Below are 11,901 nucleotides of genomic sequence, written 5' to 3'. Positions count from 1 at the left end.
AGAGTAATCATGTCTTACAGCCACAGTGGTTTTATGTCCTCTGGTCCAGGTATAATGAACAGCGCTTATGTGGAAAAAATATAGGTGTTGCAATATCCAAGCCATACCAACATCACAAAAATCAACACCCACTCATGTCTCATTGCTGTCACTTATATTTTTACATTAAGTTCAATGTGACAGTTCAATTCATTTTCATGTCACAACTGACACCTTTTTAGTCAAACATTGGTGCAGTTAGTCGAGGGTGGTGTGTCCACCTTGCTTCGGATCTCCTTGATGTTGTTGAGCGGCGAGTCACTGGTACCGATCTGGCATTTGAACACCTGCTTGTAAGCCTTCCTGAAGTTCTCTGACAGGAAGGCGTAGATGACGGGGTTGACAGACGAGTTGCTATACGCCAGGCAATGGGCAGCCACCCGTAACACAAACGAGGCCTGGTTCAGCGGGAAGGTCCCGAACTCCACCCAGAGGTGAACGACGTGATGAGGGAGCCAAGACAGGCAGAAGACCACCACCACCACTAACACCGTCTGAGCCGTCTAGAATCAGCAAATGAGGAACAGAGAACAGAACAGACAGACAGATTTAGTAATTGCGCTCAGGTAGAACAGTGACAGCATTTACATTTGCTATAATCGGGACTGTTTAAGTCTAATTCAGGATAAAGGGGCAAAGTAAGTGGTGCCTTGGAGAACTTCTTTTGTTACTATTCTGCTGCTGCTCTGCAGTCCTATTCTCTCAGGTGCTACTAAACGTTGCCTACAAATGAACCTAAGTGTTACATAAACTTAATGACTTTTTGTGTAATTTTCAAAGCTTAAACTCACTTACTAGTAGAATAATAAACATTTATTTACCTGAAGTACACACAGAAACTTTGGTATAGTACTTAAACTACATCGGTATTAGAGTCTAGTGCATGCTAAAGTGTTAGCATGCAGCCAGTAATCTAACGGAATGATTCTTGTGTTATTTTGTCGTTAGTTAGCAGAAACGTTGGGCAACAGGCCAGTCTTTCAAAATGTTTACTTATAACTGCACATCCACTATTCACTCTACTTTTAGCTCTATTTTGGTCTCCACCAACTGTTGAGAAAAACTGCAGGTTCCTTAGCTGTTAAATACTACATTTATTACTAGCTAGTGGCTAACTGTGTCTGCTGACTGTTTGGTGCTAGTCAAATAGTGAGCAGTTATCATTGCTTTTTTTGCTCTTTTTTTTTTTACTGAAAACAGATGTTTTCTGCTTTTGTCTCAGTTGGAAATGAACAAACTTGGAGGCAGGAAAAAAATCACCTTGACGATACAACAATCATCTTACTATGAGCAACCCCTTTCACATTACACATTTCATTGTCACTTGATCTATTGTTGTATTGCAGTTCCTTTATAAATCAATAGACACAGTAAACCCATTTACATGCATTTTCATACTCATTTAGGTACCTTGATACCTTTAATTGTGTTGCATTACATTGACCAGCATTGTAAAGTATTAGTAACTTCAGCTGCAATCATGTAAATGTTTATATGACCCTCTAATCAGGATGAAAATGGACAGGGTGCAAATTATGATACATATTATTGATTCATGCATGCAGTACATAGGTAATGTGGATGAGTGACGTGAAATTACGAAATAATGGGAAGATTTGTTTGGCCTTGACCTTTTATACTAATTACAATGGCAGGATGAAAAAAATGACAACCCTATACAGTAAATGGTGTGAGGAACATGTTAAGAGTGCCTTGACAATGGCAGAAGACCTCACCCCACTTGTTCAGCTTGTACAAGCATAAACATCACTAATGCTGTTTTGCTATTTGCACCTGATCCCCTCCTCAAAACACTTTGATCAAGAGAAAAAATGCACAAAAATATGCTTGGCAATGGTTGTGGTGGCCACCAATTAATCACATAGTTTATCAGACAATGAAGATAAGTTACAACTTAACAACGCTCTGAAAAGTATTGGTGTGATAACCATAGCAAACCAAATTTAAGTCAGGTCTAAGAGGAATGTGGTGGCAAATGTTATTACTTCGGGCAAGACTATCAGTAAAGCAAAGGCTACAGCTGGGAAGTGCCATAATAAAAAAACTAATTACATGCTTCCTGATCTGCAGAGCCCCTCCTCTGCATTTCTAGGTAGCAAGTGGATTTATTCCACAACTAATTAGCTCACATCACAGTAAATAAAAATGCAGAGGAGCCTGAGATTAATTAGAAATTATGTTTTATCTGTAGTTTTGTTCAAGGAGACTTATAAATGATGGATTAAATATGCCAAACCAATATCCAGTATATTTTCCTAATATTTCCTCCATGGATAAAAAAAGAAGTCCTCCAAATTAATCTGTAACATATTTTATTGGTCCATGCCCTCAAGAACAACACATATAGAAGACAGTCTCTAGTTACAATGTTTTTTTTCACACTATTAAACATTGTTCCATATCAATTATGTTATCTGCTTGTTCACATCATAATTATATTGCGTGAAATACTTTTTTTTAAATCACATTTCTCTGTAACTGAGAATTACTGCTTCCTGAAACCATAGGATTTTCACAGGGAATTGTATTTCTGTAGCTCTGACTAATGCTTTCAGGCACAATGTGAGTTTATAATGATGGAGCCAACAGGGATTTGATGGGTTGAGGATGTTCCATCTGTTTTTGTGCTAAAAAGTGATTTGTTGGAGCCAAAACGTGTATAAGCCTGCGTCTGTTTATTTCTTTAGGCTGCACACGTTTCATCACATGCATTGATGGGCAGTGGGAGTTGGGTAATGGGTGTTAGTAGGGCTTGCCTATATTGTCTGTTGACCATCCCGTTATCACATCACATCAGGTATTGTTTAATCATTTCAGTGTAACAACTGACTGCCTCTCTTTTTTTTGTTTTCAGTCAATAAACGGAATTTAACTTCATCTGGACTTCAGTATGGATTTGTGTGGACGCATCACGAGCACGAGCCTACTAAGACCTCAAAAAGCGTAGTCAAAAAGTTAAGTGCAACTTTTGGAAACGTTTGATGCTTGAAAATGCAGGTTCATGTTCATATCCATCTTTTTCTTGTATAATTAAAGCTGTGCTAATCAATATTTCTAAATTAACAATCCTTTAAATGACTGTGAAATGTGAGAGGTGGATTGTACAAACCCACAGAGAATTATCACTCATCTCTGCCCTATTATAAAGAGTTTTAGCATCTCTTAGCTCCTTGTTTTCATTTTTTTTAAATTTGTAGCAGCAGTAGGCAGCTGTTTTCAGTAAAAAAGGCTTAGATACGCTGACAACTCTGATACGCTGACTGACCAGCGTCACAGGATTAACAGTGAAGTTGGAAACTAGCTGGTTCAAACCAGAGTGAATATTGGATTTACATAGTCAGATAGCCCAAAGCGCAAATTAAAATGAGTGCTTCCCCGTGTCCACTGCAAGTGTTAATAGGCGATATTTTGCTTAACAACTTTATCTGTTGATAATATGTAAATGTTATGTCCACAAATAAAATAAAAAAAGAGTTAAAGTGCAGTGTGTATAATTTAGCAGCATCTAGCAGTGAGGTTACAAACTAAGGATTGCAACAAATTAAGTGCCCCGTACACACATACATACACCCCTCCTCACCCCTTGCAAGCATGTAGGAGAACCTACACTACAACCTACATGGTGGCTGTGAAACCTGCCTCTCTGGAGCCAGTGTTTGGTTTATCTGTTCTGGTCTCTCTGTATAGATGTAAGTGGCTCATTCTAAGTTAACGAAAACACGATTCTTATATTATGAGGAATATTATCTTTCATTTCTGCCAAGTCTGCTCTACCTGATGCTACCAAATTCTACGCACTGCACCTTTAATGCATGTCTAGCAGGAACAACAAAAAAGTTCATATATCAAAACCCAAAGGCAGCTTACAAGGTTATAATCTGATTTCTAATAAACTAAATACAAGGAATAAACCCTTCCTCTTGATCAAACAGACATAAATTAATCACAGGTTTGGTCGTAGCCCAACCTCTACTCTGAACAGCAGTACGAAAATAATAATGACATGTCAGTGCAAATGTTTGCACAGTCTGATGAAATGTTTCATGATCATCGTTTCAATTTTAGAGCTTCCCACAGTGGAGTGTTGTATTGATTTGTGTTACAATAAATGTGTACTGGAACTGCATCTTATCAATCAGAGATAAATGTCCCTGACTGGATCATATCCAATTTGAAATGAAAGGTCAATATTGGTCAGAGATTACAGCCAAACCCTGACACACACACACACATACACACACACACATACATACACACACACATACACACACATACATTCATACACACATACATTCATACAGACACACACACACAGTAGCCCAGAGTAAATTCCCACAGTTTTACTAGAGCAATATGTTAGTAGCAGTGCTTTGTTTGTAAAGCTTCCATAACACATTCATATCTTCACTTCATACCCCTGCAAGCCATCAGTTAAGCTAATATAAACAGTGACATTACCACAGGAAGAAATAACTGATACAATTGTTTCTTTCAGTCTCCTCTGCTGCTTCACTGTCTCTACATTTTGTCAAAAGCTGTTAGAAGTCCACTGAAACGCTTTGAATAATTGATTAATTGTTGATTGATTGTATTTGTCATATTGACATATTACTGTAACCTTACAATTCTCTATTGTATTATAAGGTTGAAGAGTCAGTATGTGTATGTCACAATTACAACAGTTCTACCTGATTTGCAGTAACAACCAGCTATTATATTGTATACCAGTCCATTGCCAGTGCCACATTACTTGATGTTTGTGCTGTAAAGCAAACCCATTTTCCATGCTGTAGATTACACTGTAACTGATGTGTGCCTCCCTTCATGTCAGGGTTATGGTGGCCCCAGAGATGACACATAAGAGACTGTGAAGCAGCCTGAGCAATTCCAGGACTGATTGCTGTGAGTGAAGACAACATTACACCATTTTAAAAAGGCTCAGTAATCTAGCAAAGCCATCTCCTGCACACCACAGCTGCCTCAAGGATACATAGACCTGATGTGCCTGAATGGTTTCCAACCTTATTAAGAGGATCAGGTATCAGCCACATTAAGTGTGTTTACATGCGTACAAACATTTGAGTCCTTTGTATCCTAGTTTTGACCATATTCAAGATATGACGTATAAAATGGAACATAAGAAATGTCCCTGTGTAGATTATGCTAACAGGGTAGTATGGTGGTGCAGTCGTTAGCACTGTTACTTCACAGCAAGAAGGTACTATGATAGAACCAAGTAGAAGCTCTTAGAACCAAGTAACTGTGGACTTTCTGTAGTTTGCATGTTCTCATGAATTCACTCTGGTGAATGTGAGTGTGAATGGTTGACTATGTGTCAGCCCTGGTGTTCCCTGACTTTCACCCAATGTTAGCTGGGATTGGCTCCAGTGATCCCTTGAGGATAACCGGTATAGCTAATGGATGGGTGATTCTAACAGTATTCAGGTTAATGATTATCTGTGTCCAGTTTGGCCTAAGAACGTTCAGAAACCTCGGTCATGTGCTTACATGCCAACATAGCCTAATTTCTATTGGACCACTCAAGGTAGCATATCCAGGTATCTGAAACCAGAACATGATGTTGAATACAGTTTCTTTGTCAATGCTATTGTAAAATTCATTGTTTTGACTATCAGTTATTCTAATTTAGTCACAGCTGGGCACCTCCATTCTCAGTGCCACAGTAAGTCATGGTAGTCATTCCAAAAAGTTCTATGCAGTGTATATGTATTTTGAATCTTTAAAAACACTAGCAACTTGTTGGTACTCTGTATATGTGAGTTGATGTGTCATTATCAAGAGAGAAAAACATACTTCCAGTTACAGTACAGTGGGGAATAATCATGATTAACACATCTGTCTATTGGCTAGTCACTGCAAAAAATAAGCAGTTTGGATGCATTAGCTATTCCCATTCTGTTTACAGGTTCAGTTAAATAGTTTCAAGACAAACATTCATTTTCATAATTATCCATAATCATCTGTGTGCTCCATCTGCATGCCTGACTGACTCATATTATTGAGAGGAAACTCCTAAATCACCTAATTTCTGGCATTTTAACCTCTCTCCCCATTTAAAAACATTATTGCTTGCCAAGTAAAATTAACTCCGACACTCAGTATCCCCAAAGCATTAATCATAGTCATGGTAAATAAGGCTTTCTCACACTTATTTTTACAACCAAATCAGCAATAATTTGTATTTCCTTTATCTGAACACAACATTAAAGCAGAAGGGAAAAGTGATTTATTCAAAATTGGTTTGCCGCAACCTTCCAGAAAAATTAAGAAAGATGTCCATATTTTTTTTTTGGGGGGGGGGGGGGGGGATTTGGCTTTTGAGATTGTTTTCGTTTGACTTTTGGAGACAGACTGCGGGGGCCTTGGGGGTGATAAGAAATTTGTCTACAGTAGATGTTTTTCACAACAGCAGTGGGAGTAACCTTCCTCTTCCCAGCTGTCGTTTTGTTTCACAGGCCTGGTGGTGAGCTGCTGAGACTCAAGTGAAACACACAAACTATTGATTACATACTTATTGGAACAAATTCCCCCAATTTCCACCAAGGCTCTGTGTGGACCGCTGCAATTTACTTAGTTGTCTCCTTTGATTTTCATCTATTCTGCAAAGTACCCCTCACTGATGGGACATATCTGCTAATTTTTGTGACACTAAATTAAAGGAGTTTGCAAACATAACACCAACCTCATAATTAAATGATAACAACTATTCGGTACAATAATGATTTTCCTTTCAGGTACCTATAGATTAGGCTTAAAATAATAGTTTATTAATAATAATAATAATAACAGTTTTGGAAACATGCTTATCTTGCCAAGAGTTAGACAAGAAAATCAATACCACTCACCACCAAGTTACAGCAAGGAGATGGCTAGTTAAGGACTGGAAGCAAGGGGAAACAGTTTGTCTGGCTACACCTTTTTGAGCAAAAAAGTGTATTTCCACAAACATCAAACTATTCCTTCAAGTATACCTTTACCACATGCCAATTTTCTCGCACAGGGAAAACAAATTTGTAACTGCTTTCCTGGCTAGAAAAGAGGTGACGGACAGCGCATAGACCAACAAGACAGAGCAGCACAGCTCAACAGCAGCACTGTGCAGCAGACCATCAGGGGAAAGCTAGGAATATACATGAATCTATACTGTAATGTATTCCCATACATCCTAAGTAATCTCAGTACTCTGGTGATTCTTCTGGCAGCAGCATAGCACCGCTCCCTCTCCTCTCACACTATGTACAATAAGCCCTGAGGAAGAGTGCCGGGCTTTGAAGCCAATTTGATATAGCGACAAAATCTTTTAACTGTACTATTGTGCCTAAAAGGATTTTTTCGCATAGACTTGCTTTGTGAAAAACTCAGCTTATGAATTTTTTTGAGCATCACAACCCCCACAAAATGATTAATCAGAATTTGATCCATTTGGTCTGATCACATTTTGAAAGTCTAGAAGAGTTGCATGTTTGAATTGTTTCATCCCAATTCAAATTAGCCAGTGGCTAAACCAGATGTTAGCAGTCTTGACCAACAGAAGTCTCTCCTGAGCACGCCTCATGGACACATTGGAACCATAGAGTGTGTGCAGTATATTTTCATAAGCATATTTCTTTACAGCGCACAGTGGCTTCATATACCATTGACCAACATTCATAGGAATGAACGGGGCCACACCTCAAATGCTGTATGCAGTTCTCTTTATACATCGGCATGCAGGCAGGAGTGAAAGTGAGTTACTATGGGGATTCTCTATGTCCCTCTGAAACTTTCTAGCAATTCCCAATAATAGTTTTTTTAGGTAACCTACTACCAGGCTACATAATGTTTTTATGAGTATAATTTCAAATGTGAAATAGCCATTCAAAATCAATTACTGTCCTTGATGCATTCCTGGTTATCATAGCACCCTCTAAACTAGTGAAGGCAACTGTGTGTTGACTTAATCCAAGAGGTTGGGTTGTGTAAGATGCATGAAATCTGTTTTCAATTCCATTTTAACTTCTGGGGGAGGACCTCTGAGCCCCAGGACAATTATGTATCTTCTTAAGTTTGCTCCCCCATTTCAAAACAACATAAGGCATCCATGTTTGCACATGTGGTCTTTTTGCGTGTGTGTGTGTGTGTGTGTGTGTGTGTGTGTGTGTGTGTGTGTGTGTGTGTGTGTGTGTTTGCGTGTGTGTTTGGGCGGTGGGGGATCATTGACCTCATGGATTACATGTTGTAAATTGCAACTTGTCATGTATGCAATAGTTATTTGTCTAATTTTATGTATTCATCCGGTGTTACTAAGGATCTGTCAGGATAAAATAGTAAAGCTGGCCTGAGTAGAGCAAGGTCAGTAAATTATTGTAGCATTGCAACACTAAACAAGGCCAGAGAGAGATCGAATGGGTGAATTTATACCACTCCCACTCTTAGGGGATCAAATGTCACCCCAATAAATCAAAAGTCACTGATCCCAGCTGGAAGGTCGAAAAAGTAACCAGAGAGTTGAGTTATCATAGGATCAGTGATAGAATGGGTGTCATGCCAGAATACCTTTCCTCTTTAAAATGTGTTTTCCCTTGCAGCACCTTTAAATCAATTGTAGACCAGGGAAGGGAGTGAACAAAACAGCTTTGAGGGATAACTCTCATGTTGCAGCTTTTTCTCTGACTTTTTTTAAACACACTTCATAGGAACCATGCATGGTCAGTTTAAAAAATGATGGTCAATTTGTCACAGGGATAGTCAGTGTTAATGTGAATTTCTGGATTGTAAATGTTCATCAGTCGTTTTCTGTAGTGTAACCAGTTATATTTGTAGTGTAGAGTAGCCTACTAATGTAGCATATCACATGAGGTGGTTAAGCAAAGTTTGAGTAAAAAAAAAAGATTAAAAATGCAGTTGCAAGAACAATACTTCCCACTTGATGTTAAATGTGATGGATGAAATAGTTGTCTGTAAACATATGGCCTCATTTATATGTTTAGGTAGGATTAGCATGCTAGGCTAACAGTCTGCCAGCTGTGTGACTTTATATCAGTCTATACACTACACACAACAACACAATATGGATATGTTAACTATGTTACTCATGCTAAGTGCTGTGTAGGCTTCTAAAATGGTCTTTCCAGTTTCGGTGCCTGTGTGTGATTGTTGTTTATTAAAACTTATTTCCGGATTAGAGCCCCCTGAGGATGTAGCCTAATTGAAACTGTATGCTGATTCATTTTGAAACCGTAACGGCCAATGGGCAAACTCCAACACAGGGATAACTTCATCACTCAGTCAGTCAGTCATTCATGTTATAGTTGAACAGTAGCTACCGGGGTAATTTATGTATTACAGTCAAGAGTTTATTGCAGTGTTTACCAACCGTTTATCACAAAGCTGACAGCGTAACATTCCCCCTGTGCATTAGTGAACTGATCTGCACAGTGATCAACACACAGTAAATCATCAGTATGTCTGAGATTCCTGTATCCGTCCACTGTTATTTTAAGCCTCATGTAATAAAGCATGTATGCAGGGAGAGTTACACATCAGTCCCACGGCTCCAAGATGACCATAACCTGTACTCCTGGTTTCATATTGTAGCACACATCAGTTATCAAATGTGCTGCTAGAATGACCAGCTGTGAAGAACAATGGACAGACGGGCGACAGCAGATAACTGGCACTCTGGGAAGTTAAATGACCTGAATAATGAAAGCTAGATGGCAGTTTGATTGCACAGCGCCTTTTGGCCACTTTGCTCAAGTGTGCCAGTTAACAGTAACCATTACTAATAATTATTTTGGCTCCAAGGGGAAAAAACAGAGAAGATGGAGATAGTTCCCTCTGGCTGGCTGTTGAATTAGAGGAAATGACACATCATAGAGCCTTGCTACGGTGAATGATGTGCGCAAAACTTTGGATCAGTGTTGCTGTGATGTATATCTTCCTAAAGGCCAGGAACACTTACTTTGAATCACACCCTGTGCCAGCAGAAGAGAGGACTGCGGTTTAGTGAACCGTGAAATGTACTGATCAGGATAGATAGAGGGTATTTCTGTGAAGGTGCGACTTAGACACAAGCTTTGTGGGCTTTATCTTAAAAGCTTTGTAAAGGCTGCCATCATTTACCCTCATAATAATCACCACGATGACAGGTAATGGTGTATTATCAGTCCAAGAGTGCAGGAGGTCATTTTTAAGTGTAAATTTATTGCACAATGAGTATTGAGTATCAGTGATTTAAGCATTATTTTGAGGTCAGAAAACCTGGCACCTCACTTTGTTTCATGTCACAGCCACTTATATTAGAATTCCTTCAAATTAATGTAATTGAGCAATAATTCAAAAGATAACAAATCTATCTATTTGGTGTATTTTTTCACTGCAAAGATAACCAAGTTTGTGCACATGTCTGTTATCTATGTACCCCAACCACCCCAGCCCCCCAATAATATTAATACATACCTTTTTCTTTGATGCCTCTGACTTTTTGGACATATTTCTTAGTTTTTTGTGCAAGTGATTTAAAACCTGCAAGCAAGGAAATAGGAGTAAGATATAGTTATCTTAAATCATTTCCATAATTATGAACCCATGTTAATTGCTTTCCTTACCTTTGCATAACAGAAGGAAATCAGCAGCAGGGGCAACACATAACCAAAAACAAACGTGCAAACCACATAGACTCTCTTCTGGTTGTGATCTGGCCACACTTCCCAGCAAAAGGTATTATTCTCTCCTCCGTGAAAAATGTTCTGATAATACATGACAGGCGCTGCCATGGCCAAAGAAAGAATCCAAATCACCACCACTCCGATCAAAGCGTGCTTCGCGACCCGGATAGAGGAGGACTTTCTGGAGTGTACGATGGCAATGTATCGGTCCACGGACATGGCTGACAGAGTGAAGATGCTCACCAACATGGACACAGTGAAGAAATAGTGGATGAATTTGCAAATGAAAGCACCCAGGACCCACGTCGGCATCATATAGATAGTGGACTGGAAGGGGATGCAGAAGAGCAGGTAGGAGAGATCTGCTATGCTCAGGTTGAGGATAAATATATTGGTGGTGCTCCGTGGTTTCCCCGGTTTGCTCCGGGCCAGCACGGTGATCACCATGGAGTTGCCCAGTACACCGAGCGTAAAGATGAGCCCGAAAACCAACAGCGTAATGAAATTATCCGTGCCGATCCCGAATAAAAGTTTCTGGTTCTCTTCCTCCGCTCTGCTGAGGTTCCACGGCTCTTCCAAGAGCCAGACAGACTCTGACAAGTTCATGATTGCTTTTTTCCCCACTTGAAATGTTGTTAAATTGACCTATGGGAGGTCTTTGTCCCGCTGCTGCTTCATGGCAGAGTTTTTAAAGCAGGGGTCTCTGGTCCTTTGCGTTTCCATTAGCGCTCATGTAGGACTGTCTTTGCTCTCTTGTGTGTCTACCTTAAGGGTTCAGCAAATACTACGCGTTATTCTTAGTAATTACATTGGTAAAACCTATCAACAAATCTTGCAAATCAATGTATTTTCTGTAGAGCAATCATCGGTCATGCAGTTGTGCGTCTTGGAGTCTCTCCTGGTGCGCACCTGATGCGTCTGCTCACCGAGCGCGCAGCTCCAGTCTACAGCCTATTTCTCTGCGTCTGGACCTTTTTCCCTCACATTATAGCAGGGGCTGGGCTGTGCCATTCACGTCAGCACCCAGTATACCACCTCCCAAGAAATTCTGAAACAAAGAGAAAAAAAAAGGATCTGGATGCGTTTTGTTCTCAGCGTGTCAGAAACCATTGCTGTATCTACAATTTGGATGCCAAGGGCCAAAGTCATTTTCTTAGACCCAATCATTTTT

General features: G+C 39.6%; 1 protein-coding gene across 1 annotated transcript; it reads right to left on the bottom strand.

The window, feature by feature from the left end:
• Positions 1-221: 221 nt before the first annotated feature.
• LOC128366396 (galanin receptor type 1-like) lies at positions 222-11,336 on the bottom strand. Its single transcript, XM_053327093.1, has 3 exons — positions 10,671-11,336; positions 10,522-10,587; positions 222-542 (listed from the first exon to the last, which is right to left on the bottom strand). Exons 1-3 carry the CDS (start codon positions 11,334-11,336, stop codon positions 222-224), a joined length of 1,053 nt encoding a protein of 350 aa, XP_053183068.1.
• Between the last annotated feature and the right edge of the window lie 565 nt (positions 11,337-11,901).

Source organism: Scomber japonicus, chromosome 10, assembly GCF_027409825.1.
Source record: "Scomber japonicus isolate fScoJap1 chromosome 10, fScoJap1.pri, whole genome shotgun sequence".
Taxonomy (NCBI): Eukaryota; Metazoa; Chordata; class Actinopteri; order Scombriformes; family Scombridae; genus Scomber; species Scomber japonicus.
The sequence above is the reverse complement of the archived record's forward strand: the minus strand, read 5'-3'. Positions and strand labels throughout refer to the sequence as shown.